Source organism: Elaeis guineensis, chromosome 1, assembly GCF_000442705.2.
Source record: "Elaeis guineensis isolate ETL-2024a chromosome 1, EG11, whole genome shotgun sequence".
Classification (NCBI taxonomy): domain Eukaryota; kingdom Viridiplantae; phylum Streptophyta; class Magnoliopsida; order Arecales; family Arecaceae; genus Elaeis; species Elaeis guineensis.
Window position 1 is genome coordinate 102,876,557 of NC_025993.2, and position 20,712 is coordinate 102,897,268.

At 35.1% G+C, this 20,712-nt stretch overlaps 1 protein-coding gene across 1 annotated transcript; it reads left to right on the forward strand.

Moving 5' to 3' along the window:
- Positions 1 to 14,265: 14,265 nt before the first annotated feature.
- LOC105038174 (probable galactinol--sucrose galactosyltransferase 1) lies at positions 14,266 to 19,948 on the forward strand. The gene is made up of 13 exons (XM_010913885.4): positions 14,266 to 14,809; positions 15,211 to 15,470; positions 15,666 to 15,756; positions 16,841 to 16,889; positions 16,979 to 17,070; positions 17,164 to 17,271; positions 17,397 to 17,531; positions 17,693 to 18,103; positions 18,206 to 18,347; positions 18,448 to 18,515; positions 18,598 to 18,732; positions 18,827 to 19,044; positions 19,196 to 19,948. The coding sequence occupies exons 1-13, from the start codon at positions 14,619 to 14,621 to the stop codon at positions 19,570 to 19,572; spliced, it is 2,277 nt and encodes a 758-aa protein (XP_010912187.1). The 5' UTR covers positions 14,266 to 14,618; the 3' UTR covers positions 19,573 to 19,948.
- Positions 19,949 to 20,712: the final 764 nt, after the last annotated feature.

Below are 20,712 nucleotides of genomic sequence, written 5' to 3' on the forward strand. Positions count from 1 at the left end.
CCCCTTAGAGTACTCACTAGCAACTGCTAGTTTATAGCAAACCTGATCCCTATTCAAATTCGTGCTCCATGCCATCTACAACATAACGCTCTTATGAATATATCTCGTGGAAATTGGATATGTCATTACGACAGAAGTGACTCCCGATTGCTACATATCTCTGGGATCAATCTCCACCTAGCTGTACACATCACTGAAACTCTATCTATGACCATGCATCTCATCAACTAGTATATGCTGTTGCTCTTCTCACAATGCGACGTATTACCTTCCCACAATCTCCAGAGTCTAGTGTACCAAGTAAAATTATATTTTTACACATCTTCAGGACATATTTCATCACATTTGGAGTGCTCATTGCTCCATCAAATATTTGGATTTTCACTATCACTATATCATTGATCTCACTGAACCATCGTTAATTTAGTAACATCTTTCTTTACCTAAAAAGAATGGAGCAAATATGGTAAGTACTACCAAAATCTAAAATCCATGCATTACCGAAGTGCTTGTAGCTTCGGAGACTGTGAGAAGTTCTTGGATATCATTGTCACTAATATGCTCCAATGCCTTTGCCGCTTCCAAAGAACCACCACTACTGTTCTGTTGCCTCCATGCATATTGTGCATATATCCGTATAATATAGTTACTTATAACATTGATAACACTGCAACTTATCTTTATCTCTAAACTTGGATCTAGACATTGCACTATTAGTGATCCGGTCAAGAAAAAAGAAGATTTTCTTCAATCCATTCAACTTAAATTTCACAAAGAAAGTAGAAAAAGATAGAGAATTTTTGAAAGCATGGCTTAAATCTCTTTTCTTTCTCTTTATTTATTGATTAAAAATGGTGTACATATCCTCTATTTATAATAGTGACATTTGTTATTATACAATTCAGATTGAATTTCTTTTCCTAGTTTCTAGATAAACTTTCACCATTGAATAATTCGGATTAAATTAAACTTTCTAATTCTAGTGAGACTCTTTTACTTATAACGCACACATCCAGCAGAAATAATCTAAAAAAGAAAAATTAAAACTTTTGAGGAGGTAGATCTCAACTTCTGCATCAATTCTACCTTCTCTCGCTCCATTGGATTATTCTCAAATTAGAAACTACGTTCGATCAGTATCTTATTAGAAGGAGAAATTTTTAGTTTGATTGATCCATTTCATATCCTAGATGAAGAAATTTGGGCTCAATTACTATGGACAGCATCTCTTTAAGAGGATGGCGTCATATCGTAGATTTTGAAAAACTGTTTGATTTTTAAAAAAATAAGATCATCGAAATCAGACATTATATAACCAAGTTATGGCCTTTAAAAATTTATCTTCCTTATATAGTAGATTTTGCTTTTGGATCTTGTCCATCCCTATCTATTGTAGATAAAGTAATTTTTATCGAGTTCAATAATCATCCCAGATCCACTAGATTTCTCTTTTAGTAATCTTCCTCTTGCCACCAACATATACACTTGTTGAACAACCAACTCAATTAGTTTTCTTTGAGTCATCTACGAGCAATATTCCACCATTAATGTCTGTTTGGATATCCAGACCTAAAATCCCATAGGATTCATGAGTTTGGATTAGTACAACTAAAAAAAAAAGGTTTGAGCTAGGCTTATATTCTCATTACGCAGAGGCCTTTAGAGTGGCCTGGCCCAAATCACATAGAGAGAAAAAATGATCTGCTGAGGTCATTTTTTTTCTCAATGGGATTTGTATCAGTCTATATAAAAGATAGTCTTGGATGGTTGTAGATATAGACTTAGTTCAGCCTTTAATTTGATATTTTTTGATGGTTGTACTTGCCTAACCCATGAATCCTATGAAATTTTGGACCCAACCATCCAAGCAGGTCCTATACTTAAATCTATTACTTCATTGAATTCATGATTATATCATCTCATATCGAGATAAGCAATATTATGGATCACAACCTTAACCTCCATTACCCTGCTAATTAGGATCTCAAACCAATTCATGTACTCTTGCAAGAGGCTCCCTCCTCTATCCTCATAGTGTATGGTTGTCTAAAAAAATCATACTTGATATATATTTTCCTTCATACACATTCCTCAAATCATCCCGCATCTTTAGCGGTGGTCTCCAAGAATACATTGAATAAGACTAAAACCCTATTTGGGATTGTTGTGGATAGTAGAGCTTTTAAAAGTAGAGCTTTTGAAAAGTAGAGCTTTTAAAAGTAGAATTTTTACAAAAAGCTATTTGCGATTTAGCAATCACATTTACAAAGTATTTTAGAATTTTAATATATATTTGGTAACTAAAATAAAAAAAATATTTTTGATATGATAAAATGATAATAAAAAATATTATATAGCATTATATAGTAAAAAATAATATTATATATTAAAATAATATTATATTATATAATATTATTATCATATAATGTTATATAATATTGTAATATAATATAATATTATTACAATTATAATATTATTTATAATATAACATAATATATTGATTATAATCTAATCTAATAATATATTATAATATATTATATTATTATCATATAATAATATTATAATAGATTATATTATATATTTATAATATAAATATTATTATATTTTAACATATTATTTTATTATATAATATTATTATCATATTATGTAATATAATATTGTAATATAATATAATATTATACTATAATATAATATTATTATAATTATGATGTAATATATAATGTAATATAATATGATATAATAGATTATAAACTAATCTAATAATAAATTATAGTATAACATATTATATTATTATAATATAATGATATTATATTATTATTAAATATTGTTATATCAAATTATATTTTATAATATGATAATATTATAATAGATTATGTTATATATTTATAATATATCATAATATTAATTTATTATTATATTATATTATATTTATAATATAATAATATAATATGATATGATATAAGATGTATTTATGAGATTTGTTAATGGATACTTCGGTTATTAAAAGAATTTCATTTAAATCAAAACAGTTTTTCAATATTAATCAGAAGTATTTTTGGAGAAAGTTTTAAAATAAAATTTTTCTTAAGTAAACTTTTTAAGCTTTCTGGCAAAGCTAAAATAGCTTTCTAATTTTTACCAAACATTATTATACCATTCAAAAATATTTTTAGAGGATCAAAAAGTACTTTTTAATACTTTAAAAATTTAGTCAAACAAGGCCTAACTTATTAGGTGTCCCACGAATGTTAGCTATCGCTACTTTATCTTACTCCGCAAACTCTTTTAGCTTTTATGGTATCAGGTTTCTTTATCCTCTTCCACATGATGTGCATCTTTAAATTTCAAAATGCAAAGTTGGCATCGCTAAATTTAGGAATTTTTAACTTCGTAGAACCATATGCCATTGTGAACAATTCGCTATTTTTCTTGTAGCTTTTATTCGAATTCTTATAATTTTAGGAATATCTAAATAAAATAATAAAAAAATAATACATAATAGACCGGCATGGCATATCAAAATTTAACATGGTTCGTCCAAACTTTGGACTATATCCGTCAATAAAGCGAGAGAACCACTACAATGCTCGCAGAATATAGGACTGTACAAGCGTCCAATAGAATACAAGAGAAAATGATACGATAGAGCACGCTTCCATTCAACGAATAGCCATACTCCTTTTATGATATAGAGAACAATTGCTTCTTTAATTAAAGCAGGATCTCAATCAAAGAAAAAGGATGCATCGTCTTTTTATGACCACGAATTAAAAAAATTGACTGAAACAGCTAGAATGGAACACGGTGTGGCGTGGTGGTCCAAGTTGAGTACTAATAGTTGGTGCAAGGGAAGCCACTTTCTTACCAATAAATGCCAAATCAACAATCCCAGGAATCACAAATAATAATTCCTTATTGGTGCATCGAGAATTCTTTTAGTATTTTCTTATTGGACTCTGGTTTACTGGTGGCCGTTGGTTCCTGGGTATCTTACTAAAGTTTCTAAGAAACTTTTGAAGCACTGGTCTGCGAACCACTCATTCAGTTGTGAATGGCAGACAAAACTTTCCCCGATATTAATAATAATTCTCTTTGGCTGGAATACTTTTATTGATTCTGTTTGGAATCATCTTCCAATTTTTTATTTCAATTTTTATTTAAACAAATACAAAAACGTGAAAACTTGTTTATTATTTATTTTATTTTTATTTTTCTACTGTTTATTTCTGACAATGAAAGCTTTTAAGAATAGTTTTCAATTCTCAACCAAAATGAAAATTATCCATGGTCACCACCATCGGCCACGTCCATGAATCATTGGCGTCATTACCATCATTGCTACATATATTTATGAGACAAAAATTACATCTTTCTCAGCATTGTGTGTAGTACCTACTTTTAAATTATAATTTAAAATTTATACAGCCATAATGAATTAAACTATGCCGTTTACCTCACGTTGAGTGATGTATGCAGGCACCAACATTTATATGGTCACTTTTTGTTAACTGCTGTATCTAGTACTTTGATGCATATTATGCAGGCTAAGGATGTGAGATACCTCACAAGGCCTTGAGATAACATAGAAATTTTCTGCATTTAAATTATTCTTTTGAATGGCTCTTCTTAAAGTAGTGTATAAAAAGGTTACCTCTTCAATTTTATTAATTTTGGCAACAACTGGTTATAGCTTACATGATTAGATATAACCAGTATATATTTTAACATATAATTGAGATGGAGCTTCCAGCCCTATAGTCTATAGACGATGCTAAAATCTGGCCAAATTTATTATTTTGGCTATCGTTATCATCACAAAGCGTTTTCATATGCATGTCTTTCATGCTGTATGCACTTCAGCTACTTTTGTGGTTTTACAGCGTCAAATCCACAACGCCATGATGGAATTCCTATTTGCAAGTGGCTTCTAACCATACACATGCTTTACCAAAAGAAAAAAAATATATGCACATGCATGCTTGTGCAAGCGTCCATATACTATGCATGCAGGGAATACGTACGTAAATATTCTATTATTCTTATGTATATTTGTATTTGTATTTGTAATTTTGTATAGCCATAGAAAATTAAATTCTTTATTTATTTATAATATAAATCTTGAGTGGTCCCTATCTCATGTTTGTCTTCTCACTTGGTCACTCAGCGATCTTTTTATTTCCTTTCCGTGGCAAAAATTGAATGAATTTTTGACGACCACTAAATCTGACTGATCGCTCTCATAGTCATGCTCAATGGGGGGGGGGGAGAGAGAGAGAGAGAGAGAGAGAGAACTGCACCTCGCAATCCAGACTTATAAAGTATCAAGAAAAAAAGAGAGAGAAAAGGCTATTGTGAGATAATCTAGCATGCAATGTTATTGTTTTTAAAAAAATATTAAGTAGAATATGAGATGTAGAAAGAAAAATACATATTTTCAGATGAGAAAAAGAGGATGCTTGAACTTTTCATTGAATCTTCGAACAGCCTTTTCTTCTCTATTTATATATTATTTATATTTTCTACTAAAAAATTTATAGGTGAAATCATATTTATATCTCCTCGTCTTATTTGATACAGAGGATGAATGGGAGAGGATAGATAGATCCATCCTCCTATATATTTGATTAAATTTTGGAGAATGAATGATTTTTGTATGATAATTTTATTAAACTACTTTTTAATAGAAAAAGTGAATTATAGATCTCTTTTGTTTTGTTAAAAAATTAATTAATGAAGAATAATTTTATCAATTTTAAAATCCATCTCATCCCTGCTCCGTCTTTTATTCTGAGGGTTAGGATAAATAGGTAATAGACCATTTTCATCCGTCCTTTTTAAACTTTTTTGTTAAATCAAATGATTCAAGTTGACTAAAAAAGAATACATCCATGAGAGATGATGATACTCGAAGAATAAATCTCATATGATTTACCATATATGATGCCATTTAATTTTATTTATAAATATATGATACCTTTAAAGATGTTAGTGATGGCAATAGGTTTTAGCAAGTCTATAAGATATTTTTAACTAAATGATGGATGGATCCATCCTTTCTCTCGTAACTTCAATTAAATATACGGTTGTGGTCCTTAATTTCAGATATGCTTGCCATCGTGCGAGGTCACAAGTCTCAATTTCAACAGCCTTTCTCATGACTCCAAATTGACAAGCATTTGAAGGGAGACTACCCTAGATTTTGCCGGTGGAATGCATGGGATATCGGGCATTCGCATGATGAGCACGGATTGCAGGGGCTCGGAGGGGCTTCAACGGCGCAAGCAACGTGAAGGTGGCCATTTGCGCCCGGAAAGACGTGTCATGGTCGTCAGTTTAAGGCAAGGCAGATAGCCCATCATGTGGTATGATAAGGACTAAATGAGGAATTTTCATGTACTTTGCGGTGATTAACAACGCCAGAGCACGCAATCTAATCACTTGTTTCTTTAATTAATCAAATTGCCCTCGGCCTTGCTAGAGGGACAATCTTACCCTTCTTACTTATTTATTTTATTTTTTTAACCTTTCCTGCACTTTCCTAATAATCACTGGAGTGTAGATGTGTTAATATATAGATCGGGTAACTTCTCTTGCTGCAAATATATTGAACCATCAATAGAACGAGCATCACTAACATACAGGAAACTAGCTACGTACTTTTCTGATTGAATAGCAAAAAAATGTACAATTAATAAATGCTTTATATATACATGGAATTTCTATTGTGACTGAGAATTTATTTGCTGAAATGCTTATTTGGACATAAATTGAGTATTTATACCACACCATATAATAAATAAACAAATAACTTTTATAGCACCTCACCCCCAACCCGACCAAACAAAAGAAGGGGGGAAAAAGAATGAGGGGTCAAGAGAGTTCTATTAATTGGAGCCTAAGTAGAAATCATATTTGCACAAATATAATAAAGGATATATTATTAAACATAAATTCAACACGTTTCAACTATTCGTTTGCACATCAATGTACCTCAAAGTCAACTTTATACAAGGATAGGGTTAATAGTTATTATATTGCATAAATATACAAATAATCCATGACTACATAAGTGATGATAGAGTGCTAAAGGAGACATGAAAAAATTCATATTTTTTGGGAATAAATAACAAATGTTGATATCCCATGTGACTCATTGATAAATGAGAATGATGCACAAACAGACTTACATATGTGTATCTAGGGAAAAACAATACATCACCATTAGACAATCCCAAGAGATTTGGTTGTTTTAGTAAAATCATCTCCAAATTAAATTGAAATGTGCTTTTTAGGCTTTCTAATTTGTTTTAGATTACTCATATGTATCCAATCGATATCAACATATTTATCATCAAATTCAAAGTAGCTTATTGTTGGATTTATTCTTAATGATTGATTCTTTAACTAGTTGACTAAATCACAGGTGAAATTAACTTGTGTTGGTATCCACTCCTTTCATATCCTTGACATTTATTTTTATTGGCTTTGAAACATAAAAATCAATCTACTTCTAAGTGTCAAACAATAGTAAATGAATATTTTTTCATTATATTTTCTCTTCTAAATTGGAGCCAATGTATAGATACAATTACACCATAGTAATAGGAAACAATGCTATTCTAAAGAAACTAAATATTCCTATACATAAGATTTGACAATTATATACATAAGATTTGACAACTATACACGAGATTTGACAACTAATTTATTTGACAACTATACACAAGATTTGACAACCAATAGAAATAATCGGGCAATTACAACCTACAGATAGCTCATGCCAACACTCCCCCTCAATTTGGAATATAGATATTTATCATGCCCAACTTGTCAATCATATCATGGAAATCTTTCCTGAAACAGCTTTTGTGAGAATATCAGCCAACTGACTTTCTGACTCGATGAATGAAAAATATATAATTTTTTGATCTAATTTCTCCTTGATGAAATGATGATCAACTTCAACATATTTTGTATGGTCATGTTGTATAGAATTTTATGCAATTTCAATAGCAGTCTTATTATCACAATAAAGATTCATAGATGTTGCATATTCAATCCCCAAGTTTTTTAAAATACTTCTAATCCATAATAATTCACATACACCATAAGCCATACCTCGGAATTCGACTTCTGCACTTGATCTTGCTACAATTTTCTGTTTCTTACTTTTTCAAGTAACAAGATTACCCTCCACAAAAATAAAATAGCCAGATGTGGATCTTCTGGTTGTTTGATCACCTGCCTAATCAGCATCCGTATATCCTTCAATATTAGAGCCATCATTTTTTGAGAATAATAAACCTTTGTCCGAAGCACCTTTCAAGTATCTCAAGATTCTGTATACTGCATTCATGTGTTCTTCACTTGGTGCATGCATGAACTGGCTTACGACGCTTACCGCATAGACTATGTCTGATCTTATGTGTGACAAATAAATTAGTCTCCCAAGCAACCTTTGATAGCGAGTCATGTCTGTTGGAACTTGATCTGAAAAAATTTCAAGTCTATGATTCATTTCTATGGGTGTTTCAACTGGTTTGCAAGCAAGCATTCCAGTTTCAATCAAAAGATCTAGCACATATTTTCGTTGTAAAAGAAAAATCTCTCGTTCTAATCTTACTATTTCAATTCTCAAAAAATATTTAAGTTGTCCCAGATCCTTTATCTCGAACTCAACAGCCAAATATTCCTGTAACAATTTCATTTCACACAGATCATCTCCTGTCATGACCATATCATCAACATATATGATTAGAGCTGTTACCTTCCCTTCTTTATATTTTATAAACAAGATATGATCTGAATTACTCTGTTTATAACCAAATACCTTCATTACAGAAGAGAACCTCCCAAACCAAGCTCTAGGTGACTGCTTAAGCCTATACAATGATTTCTTCAATTTACAAACTTTATTTTTTTCTGAAGAACTATGTTTAATTCCAGGTGGCAGCTCCATATAGACTTCCTCTAAATTCTCATTTAAAAAAGTATTTTTAACATCAAATTGTTGCAAAGGCCAATCTTGATTTGCTGCTACAGATATGAGAATGCGAATTGTGTTGTGCTTAGCTACTGGTGCAAAAGTCTCTTGGTAATCCACTCCATACTTTTGTGTGTACTCCTTTGCAAATCTTGCTTTATATCTATCAATGCTTCCATTTGTTTTGACTTTCACGGTGAACACCCATCTACATCCGATCGTCTTCTTTCCTTTGGGTAATGAAACAAGTTTTCAAGTAGAATTCTTTTATAAAGCCTCCATCTCTTCATTCATCGCTTTTGTCCATTTTGGATCTGCCAATGCATCCTGCACACTACAAGGAATAGATATTTTGGATAATTGATTAACAATAAGTGCATATGATTTAGACAATCTATGAGTACAGACATAATTGCTAATTGGATATTTAACATTGGCTTTAGGATCAGGTTCATACTATTTTTTTGGGACACCCTTATTCGATCTTTGTGGGTATCTTGGAGCAAAATTTTCATGAGGAATATTTGTTTCAAGAAACTCATTAGACATGGGACTCGATATTGGACTAGAGATTACCTGAGGAGAAGAATTTTGGATATTCTGGGTTGATTTGTCAGTTAACGATGTTAACATGGGCAACTCTGCAGCCATTAGTGATTGTGATTTATCTTCAGAAGGAACTACCTCCTCATTCTCAATTATAGAAATATTATCAAAATTTTGTGGATTACTTGTCCCAAACTTTTCATTCACTTTTTTCAATTCGAAAAACTCATCTCCTCTATTGCCTTCTTGTAACATGCTGTCTTCACTAAAGTTCTCCCCCCGAAGAGATGATGTAAAAATTTTTCCTGAATAGTAAGGTTCCGACTCATGAAAAGAGGTATCCAAGGTCACATGTAACTTTCGAGCTTGAGGATTATAGCACCGATATTCCTTCTGAAAATCTGAATAGCCAATAAATACACATCATTTTGCACATAGATCAAGCTTATTTTGTAAAGTCTTGGGAATGTGAACATATACCATACAACCAAAGACTCTTGGTTCAAGATTCGGGAGATGTGAAATTGAAAAAAAAGATTGCATCTTTTGTTGAGGGGTTTAGAAACCTATCACTCGAGAAGGTATCCGATTGATGAGATAAATGACAGACTTCACAGCTTCTCCCCAATAGAATCATGGCATGTTCATGCCAAAAAGGGAGGCACGAACCATCTCCATTATCTGCCATTCTTCCTCTCTGCCAAGCCATTCTGTTGCGGAGTATAAGTACAAAAAGTATTATGTCGAATCCCATGTTGGCTAAAAAATTTTTCAAATGAAGCATCTACAAACTCCATTGCATTGTCAGATTGCAAAACACAAATCTGCCTCTGATACTGAGTGCCCACCATACTATGAAATTCCTGAAATGCTACACAAACATCATTTTCTTTTGTGAAGTAGAGACATCCAAGTCATCCTAGTGCACTCATCAATAAATGTAACAAAATAAAGAGCTTTAAAAATTGAAGGAATTTTTGCAGGGCCCCAAACATCAGTGTATAACCACAAACAGTTCTGAACATTTATTCAAACTTGGTAAATAAGAAATACAATGGCTTTTGGCCAATTCACAAATATCACAGTGAAAATTCGAAGTATTTAAATTTGAAAAAAAATGGAGTTGTAATTTTTTGAGATATCCAAAAGAAAGATGTCCCAATCTTCGGTGCCATAACTATACAGTTGCTCGATCTTTTTCTTCACTACTCGTGTGATATGCATGACTGAATTTCTGTCCTCCATTCTCTGTTAGTTCTAAGTAATAGAGTTTGCCCCATTTAACACCATAACCAAGAATCTTCCTGGTCAGAATATCCTGAAAGACACAAAAAGAGGATCAAAAAGTTACAGTACAAGCAAGAGAGGAGGTTATTTGACTAACAGACAAGAGATTATATTCAAGAAATGGAACGACTAGAACTGTATTCAATGTGAGAGTACTAGACAAAGTAACAGATCCTTCTCCAGTAATAGGAGAGGTACTACCATTAGCAGTAGATATAACAGATTAGAAAGATGGACGAATAGATTATAATTGACCAGAGTCTCTAGTCATATGATCAGATACACCTGTATCAATAATCCAAGTACTATTCTTAAAAGTTGTAGAGAATATATTTGCCTTACTACCAATACCTGGGTGAGCAACGTTTGCTGTGGGCTGTGATTTTTCTTCCACATTTGATTGGGCTTCCTCCATAGAAGTCACCATAGCCTTCCCTGCAATCTTCTTTCTTGATTTTTTCGAAAAATCTCACCCCTCAGGATAGCCAATGATTTCATAACATCGTTATTTCGAATGATCTGTTTCACCACAATGACTACATACAAGGTTGTTAGATGTTTCACCATAATGGCGGACTCGATTCTTTGTCGAGCCAAATGATAATCTTTGTCGAGTTTGGTTGGCTAGCATAACCGAATTCTCAGAGATTGACCGTGAGCCTCCCATTGTCTGTCTTTGTTGATATTCTCTCCTCACATAGGCATATGTACTCTCCAAATCAAGTTTTGCCTCTTTTCGTAAGATTTCTCCATGAACTTGATCAAACTCAAAGTCGAGTCCACTTAGAAAGATATGAACTCGAAGCCTAGCTATCGCAGAATGCAACTGGATCACTCCTTCAACTGTTCCTTCCTGAGAGGTAGTCTTTTGATCAATTTTCTGAAAAATAGCAACAAGCTCATTATAGTATGCTGACAATGGTCTACCATTTTGTATGGTAGAAAAAGATTTTTGATTCAATTCAAAGAGGCGGGTTTCATCTGATCCATCATAGAAGGTTTTCGATATAGCCTCCCATATCTCCTTGGCTGTGGAAAGATAAATAAATAGTTGCATCAGTGTTGGGCTCATTGAGTCAATAAGCCGGCTTTTCACTCTATGATTTTCGATAATTCATGCTCCATAATTGGGATCTTCGGGTGTAGGCTTTTTCGTTTCTCCGGTAAGATATCCAGCTTTGTTGCGAGCGCCAATACGTATCTCCATAAGCTGAGACCATAATTGATAATTTATCTCATCCAGTATGATACTGATAGGAAAATCAGAATTATCTTGGTGGATGATGATAGACGGTGTTGAGTTATTTGTTGCAGCTAGGATAATGGGATTGAAATCAGCCATTTAGCTTCAGATGGAGAAGAAGAGATAGACATGGAGATTGAAGAGATGGAGATGGGGAACTTAAGGATAGGGATTTTCGTGTAGAGGCTTGGAGATTTTCGATTCGATTCGGGTTTAGTTTTTTCAAGATTAGAATTGCTCTGATACCATGTCAAACAATAGTAAATGAATATTTTTTCATTATATTTTTTCTTCTAAATTGGAGCCAATATATAGATACAATTACACCATAGTAACAGGAAACAATCCTATTTTAAAGAAACTAAATATTCCTATACACAAGATTTGACAACTACACACAATGACAACTATACATAAGATTTGACAACTATACACGAGATTTGACAACTAATTTATTTAACAACTATACACAAGATTTAACAACTAATAGAAATAATCTGATAATTACAATCTACAGGCAGCTCATGCCAACACTAAGCAATTGTTAGCTTTCAAAATAAAGAGACAATACACTTTAATAAACAAAATTAAGATATATTTATCAAATCATATATAATACATGCCATGTGCATCATATTTTTAGATGCATTGGACGTTCACTAAATATAATTCCAAATGCACGACTATTGTTTTGTTTGTCTTTGCCAACCTAAGCCACCAAATAGAAGATTTCAAAATACCACTTATCAATGTAAGAGATTCAGGCTATATCTTTCGTGTAAAAGAATGATTTTTTATTTTTTTTGTGATATTAATCATTGGATTGCTGCTTTAAGATTTATAGGATCAGATGGAAGAAAAAAATTGAAATTCCTTTGCTATCTGTGTAAGGCGCAATCTAAGGATTGATGTCATGAAAAATGATTAATCAATATTCCGTGTGAAAGATAAAACCGACCTAAACACGGTATCCTTTGTCTTCATTCCTTAGATTTTACTTCAATGCTCTTTTATAATAAAATATTATAAAAAATATTTAAAATATTATATATTACTATTTTTCCAGCATCACTTCTCTCTTCGCAGCCTGTGCCGCCTCCCCTTCTGGTCGGGCCCTCTGCACGCCACCACCTCCATCCCTCACGGCCAGCAGAGAACCCCCTCATAACAACCCCCCCCTCGAGTGCGGCCCATGCTGCCTCCCCTCTCGATCGCCCTGCAAGCGCCACCACCCTCCATCCCCCATAACTTATGGAGGACCCCCTGGCCAATGTCGCTTTCCCTCTCGCTCGCATCCTCCGCACCACCCCCCTTCCCCCGTAGCCCACGCTGCCTTCTCTCTCAGTCGCACCCTCCATACCTCCCCTCTCGATGGCATTGCGGCTCCTTTGCCCGCTGTCTACCCCACCTCCCCTTCACCCAGGTGCAACCCGGGGTTTCTCAACACCCCCCACACTCCGGGAGCCCATGGCTTCTCTACGATCCCCTCCCACCCCCCCCCACCCAATGCAATCTGGGGCTTCTTCGTGCCGCAGCTGCCACACCCTCTCCCCCCACCGTCCCTCCGCCACCCCATCATCCCACGCGGCTTCTCCTCGATGCACCCCTGATCCACCTGCTGTCCTTGCCATCACCCCACTGACGGCAGTTTGCGACTTCTCTACGATCCCTCCAGTTACTCCCGTGCACTTCTCCCGTCTAAAATTAATTTTTTTAAAAAAATTAATTTAATTATTATATAAATAAATTTTATTTGTTGAAATATTTATCATACCTTACGTGAATTTTTGATCTAATTAAAATCTATATGATCTATTTAATCTGATGATTAAAAATAAATAAAAAATAAAAAAATAAAAGCACCCTTGGAGCACCGCAGCAAAACCCCGCTGACCTCTCATCCATCCCAGCTGGAGCATTTTCGCTAATTCCAAGAAACCATACCCACAAAGCATAGGGTAATCCAGTCATTTCACTATCGCTTCATCAGCACGCCCCTCGCACGCGGTTTTCCGAGCAGAAACTGGTTCTTCCGAGACGCCACGTAGGGTCCGACGCGGACGACAGCGACTCATTGAAGCACGTCGAGCGTTCGTGGCGTTGATTGCCACGTCATCGCCGGTTGGAAGATATTTTTCTTCCGGCGGTAGTTACGCCAATTACAGCCAGCCAAATTACGTGCTTCCACCTCAGCAGTACAGTTCATTCAGACCCACTGGTGATGGCATTGCAATGAAACGGACCGTTCGCCTTCCTTCCCGCCCATGCCTCTCGCCTCCGTTCAATCGACGACCTCCTCCGGAAAGCCCACTCACTCTATCGAATAAAAAGGAAAAGCCAAGGCATTGTGGGAAGGAGTCCTATTTAATAAGCGGAGGAGAGGCATTGGTCAGATCGCATTGAGTGTTTTCCTGGGTTTGTTGGATCCATTGAGGCACTCATCCTCCCCTCATCTGGGATTTGTTGCCACTTTCTTTTGTGGGTTTTAGGGGTATCACTGGGTCTCATTTGAGGTTTTTTTGGTTCGATTTTTTTTTTTTTTAAAGTTGGGCGGAGAACATGACGGTAGGGGCGGGGATATCGATTGCGGATGGGAATTTGATGGTGCTGGGAACCAAGATCTTGTCAGATGTTCATGGGAACGTCTTCTTGACGCCGGCATGCGGGAATGCGATGATGAACGGGGCTTTCATCGGCATCAGATCCGATAGCGCTGGGAGTCGCAATGTCTTCCCTGTCGGCAAGCTTCAGTAAGTCTTTTCGTTCTTTCTTCCTCTTCCTGTTTTTTTCCTCTTTTTTCATATTATGCACTATAAATTCTTATTTATAAATCCATTTTTTTCTGGTCGTAATATTAAGTTGATTTACAGTTTTTTTGGGGAAAAGTGCCATTTTCCCATTGATTTTTGTGGAAAAAGCTTGGGCTTGTCCATTTTAAGTATTCTTCTGTTTCTTCTAATAATGATCCAAGATATTTTTTTGCCCCCCGTGAATGCTCTAGTTGTATGCTTTCCTCGATTGTAGGAGTTGTACCGTGCCTTCGCTTTCGATATTTCATTTTTGAGTTCAGTTTATTGAAAGAATTAATGATCCAATTGTACTATTTTTTGAGAAATTTTGGATGTGTTTTTACCATTCTAACTGATTTCAGGGATTTACGGTTCATGTGCACATTCCGGTTCAAGCTGTGGTGGATGACTCAGAGGATGGGTTCTTTCGGCCGTGACATCCCCTTCGAGACCCAGTTCCTGATTGTCGAGGGAAGCGATGGATCTCACTTTGGGGAGGGAAGTGAAGATGGGGTGCAGCAATCTGCTGTCTATACTGTCTTCCTGCCAATCCTTGAGGGAGCCTTCCGAGCAGTTCTTCAGGGAAACGCAAATGATGAGCTAGAAGTTTGTTTGGAGAGTGGTAATAAATGAAGACATTTCTTTATTGCTTTGGAAGAAAAAGTGAACTTTGATTTCTTCCTTAAAGAAAACGGGGAGAAGAAAAGGGAGACTTTATTTTATTTTTCTTTAGGATGGTTTTTCAAGCTCTTTTTATTATGTATCACATGATTGATATGCATATACTTATCAGAGATTTTTGTTGCTCACCTTTCAGGTGATCCAGCTGTTGAAGCATTTGAAGGAACCCATTTAGTTTTTGTGGGAGCTGGATCGGACCCATTTGAGGTCATTAAAAATGCAGTCAAGTAAGTAGTTTGATTTAATTTTCTTGTCTTTTTATCATTCATCACTGTACTTTGGTTTACTCTTGCCGGAACTTTTTCTTACCATTCTGCAAAATTGAATGGGTTTTTTAACTTTATTTCTCTTATTCATGCATTAAATTATGTAAGAATTTTTCTTCTAAATATTCTTACATGATTTGTTGGAGCTTCTGATCTCTATCTATACCTTTTGGGTTTGCTACTACAAGCCCAAAGTACCTGCTGTCAATAATCTTGTTGCTAGGTTTTATGGTAGAATCTGACTTGTTGTATAAGAAGGCAAATTAGATTATATGCCATAGGAATGAACTAAGGGTCTTTGTACTATTCAATTGAATAATTTTTCTTATTTACATGTCCATGAAAGTAAAATAAGGAAAATAACTGCTCAATATCTGGCACATACTTTTTAACAGTTCCTGCAATTCAGATGTGTAGGTTTCACTTAATGAAGAAGGTAGAACCCTTGGTTCTTCCTCTTCTCAAAAAAAAAAAAAAAATGCAAAAGCTTTACTTTTCAGTTTGATATTATTGTCAAAGCTTATAACGACTTCAACACCATGATTTGGAATTTTGTTGTGAAACTGGCAAAATGCCATTATATATACCAGCTTTCAAAAAATTATAGTACATTATAGGATGTTTTTGATATTTTTATATATTTGTTTGTAGCATCCAGCATTTCTAGAATTGACGTATAGAGTAAAATATTGATTGAAGTTGAAGTTCTCCATGGTTTAAATGTATTTGCTTCTTTATAAATGATGGTGTACCAATCAATCAATTATTCTGCCTTCAATTTGAAGCATTTGCAAATTTTTCATTAAGCAATGCTTGCTAGTAGTTGTTATAATGATAATATATCGATTTCTTATGTCCATCACTGGATGTATACAAATTGTCAGAGGGTATGTGAAAAGTTTACATTTCAACCTTAATGGTTATTTTCTTGCAATCCAAGATGTAAGGACTATGGGTCTTTTTTGAATACTTCACTCTTTAAACGTAACGTGTTTATTATAAGTCACACTATTTTTATGACTTTTTGTACTTTGAATTTTTACAGGACTGTTGAGAGGCACTTACAGACATTCTCTCACCGGGAAAGGAAGAAAGTATGTTCATTGTTCTAGTTTCTTTTGATATATCTATTATATTTTTGAGTTGGTTTGAATTAAATCTGTAATCATGTTCCTTTGGCCAGATGCCAGATATGTTAAACTGGTTTGGCTGGTGCACATGGGATGCCTTTTATACTAATGTGACTGCTGAGGGGGTTAAACAGGGATTAGAAAGGTGCTTATATATTCCTTCAATGCATTTCATAGGTTTGTGTCAAGTGTTATATAACATTTGTGTAATACTCTAATGTGCATTCTTTTTCACCAGCTTGGAGAAAGGTGGAATTCCTGCAAAATTTGTCATAATTGATGATGGTTGGCAATCTGTGGCTATGGATCATACTGGTATTGCTTCCATAGCAGATAATGCAGCAAAGTAAGTGCTTGTTTAACAATCTTATATTTTGGGCCCTTAAGTTTTAAATATTCTCATTGTTTTTTTCTTAACTTTTTGAATAATGTCTAATGATTAAGTTTTTTTTGTCTGTCATTTTCTTCCAGCTTTGCAAACAGGCTAACCAATATCAAGGAAAACCACAAATTCCGGAAAAATGGCAAAGAGGGTCACCGGGATGAAGATCCTGCTAATGGATTTGCTCACCTGGTCACTGAAATCAAGGAAAAACATGACCTGAAGTAAGTCATCTTTACAGTTTTCAGATGTGTTGCAATGGTTGTGGTTGTTTAGGTTCAAGCAGTCAAATTTTGTTATTGTGTATTCTTCTGTCAAACTAAACTCAAAACATGCTATACCTGTCTATTCTTTAGTCCTACTAAACTCACATTTTTGTTTCCAGATACGTATATGTCTGGCATGCAATCACTGGGTACTGGGGTGGTGTAAAGCCAGGTGTTACTGGAATGGAACATTACGAGTCGAAGATGCAATACCCCATTTCGTCACCTGGGGTTCAGTCAAATGAACGTTGTGATTGTTTGAACTGCATAACAACCAACGGCCTTGGCCTCGTGAACCCAGAGAAAGTGTACACTTTCTACAATGAACTCCACTCATATCTTGCATCTGCTGGGATTGATGGGGTCAAAGTGGATGTGCAGAACATTCTGGAAACCCTTGGTGCTGGCCATGGTGGTAGAGTACAACTTGCCAGAAAGTACCACCAAGCTTTGGAGGCTTCAATTGCCAGGAACTTCCCAGACAATGGAATTATATCTTGCATGAGCCACAACACTGACAACTTGTACAGGTTTTAGATTTTTATCACTCATCTCTCATTCTTCTTGAGGTTGAAAGGCTAGGTATTTTGAAATTTTGATCTAATGAACCAATTTTTTCTATCTGGGTATAGCTCAAAAAAAACTGCTGTTGTGAGGGCCTCTGATGATTTCTGGCCAAGAGATCCGGCATCCCACACAATTCATATAGCATCTGTTGCATATAATTCTGTTTTTCTTGGAGAATTTATGCAACCTGATTGGGATATGTTCCATGTAAGCAAAGCAAAACTCCCTTTATTACATGTTCTAAACTGCTATACCATAAATTGGTATACCTGATAGATGACTTGTATTGTTATTTTTCTCCCCTCAGAGCCTCCACCCAATGGCTGAATATCATGGGGCGGCACGTGCAGTTGGTGGTTGTGCCATATATGTCAGGTAGCTCAAGTAGCTAATTGTTTTTCATCTTTTGGAGAGGTACCAGGATAGTTCTCTCATGTAATTCAATTGTTTTATGCAGTGATAAACCAGGTAAACATGACTTCAATTTGTTGAAGAAGCTTGTGCTTCCTGATGGATCTATCTTGAGAGCCAAACTCCCTGGCAGACCCACAAGAGATTGCTTGTTCTCAGATCCTGCGAGGGATGGTAAGAGGTGAGCAATAGAGTTTTTACTCTTTTCCGTGTTCTACTTTAGATATTTGCTGATGGCATGTCTTCTGACAAACTGGCGCTTGCTGGCATTGCAGTCTCCTGAAGATATGGAATTTAAATGACTACTCTGGAGTAGTTGGTGTCTTCAATTGTCAAGGAGCTGGCTGGTGCAAAATTGTTAAGACAAACTTGATTCATGATGAACAACCCGGTACAATCACTGGAGTTATCCGATCCAAGGATGTCGATTATCTTCCAAGGGTTGCTGATGATGGCTGGAATGGTGATGCCATTGTTTATTCTCATTCAGGAGGTCTGTGTTTGATGACTTCAGTACATTACAGTACCTCTCTACTATATTTGAAAATATATTGTTAATAGCTGTAAGCTCCATATGCAAAATCTACCTGAGGTGTTTTAGTTTTTGCTATGTAAAATCTAAATTACTTCAACGTCTGCTGCAGGAGAGGTAACTTACCTACCGAAGAATGCATCTATACCCGTGACGTTGAAAGCCCGTGAGTATGAAATCTTCACGGTTGTTCCAGTCAAAGAGTTATCCAGTGGAGCCTCTTTTGCTCCCATTGGACTGATCAAGATGTTCAATTCCGGTGGAGCCATCAAGGAGCTAAGATATGAGTCCATGAAGGGTGCAATAATAGAAGCCAGGATACACGGTTCTGGCATGTTTGGGGCTTACTCATCAATCAGGCCCAAGAGAATAACAGTTGATTCAGATGCAGTAGATTTCACGTATGATGAGGGGTGTGGTTTTGTTACATTTGTTTTGGAGATTCCACAGCAAGAATTATGCCTGTGGAACGTAACTGTAGAGCTGTAAATGATTGGAGTTCATAATGTCAGTCCACTGCAAGATTTAGCAATTTCGCTGCCTTGTGAGAAAACATGTTGTGAGGCCATTTAACTACCTTGCTACACATTGTCGCAAGGTTTCATGGTCTAGTTGAACAGAGAAGCTCTGTGAAATGTCCTTCATATATGCAGCGAAAGGATTTGCTTTTTGTGAGTAAGGTTGCACTGTTCTACCTGAAAGATTTGGATATGTGCTTGCCTTTAGATGGAATTTTTCTTGCATTGCACATAGAATACCGGATGAAGCATGATGCAAGATGTCATCCTTGAATTTCTGGTATTTTCTTTCGGTTAATGTGAAGAAGAGCAGATATAAAGTTCACTGCCTTTGCAAGACGACAATTGGTTTGTCACGCCCCAAACCCAACACCCGGGTCGGATACGTGATGGCCGCACACTCCTTAGAGCAAGCTCTAAAGAATATGCAAGGCCAAATTAAATCATTACAACCTTATCAACCATAATATTTAATTTCAATAATAATTCATAAAACTTGCATAATTACAATTAACATTTCTTCAATCCTCTGATCAGGTATCAATGGTACTCTATCTATGCATCCGCTCACTCACAAATCCATACCATAGCCAACCATGGACATCTTGTAACTCTGAGAAGAAAAAGAAAATGAAGGGGTGTGAGCTTTACAGCCCAGTAAGAATTCCCATATCACACCAATATAATAATATAATCTGAAAATAATGATAGACAATATCACATAAAAGTCGATGTTCACTGTCCAGAATACTGCAAACATTTATAGATTATCTGTTTTATCAAAAGAGATGCATCATCATATGTTAAATAAGTGAAACAATTTTATTCAACGATTGTTTCATGTCTTATCTTTCTATTTTCTTCTATTATCACATCATCTTTAATCCTTTCTTTTTGGCTTTAGCTTAAGTTTTGGCTTTGGCTTTGGACTACCAGGATCATGCGACGATCTTTTATTCGGATCGATTTCTGTGATCTTCCTCGGATCGAAATATTCATGATCTTTCTCGTATCAAAGTGGCCATGATCTTTCTCGGATCAAATCATTCATGATCTTTCTCGGATCAGATTCTTCATGATCTTTCTCGGATCATATTCTTCCACACATAAG

What these genes read in the sequence shown, in the direction of transcription:
- LOC105038174 (XM_010913885.4), top strand. Translation starts at nt 14,619, where the DNA reads ATGACGGTAGGGGCGGGGATATCGATTGCGGATGGGAATTTGATGGTG. An exon ending in AAGGAAAAACATGACCTGAA is followed by an intron (nt 17,532 to 17,692) that starts GTAAGTCATCTT and finishes TTTTGTTTCCAG; the next exon opens with ATACGTATATGTCTGGCATG. An exon ending in CCTGCGAGGGATGGTAAGAG is followed by an intron (nt 18,733 to 18,826) that starts GTGAGCAATAGA and finishes CTGGCATTGCAG; the next exon opens with TCTCCTGAAGATATGGAATT.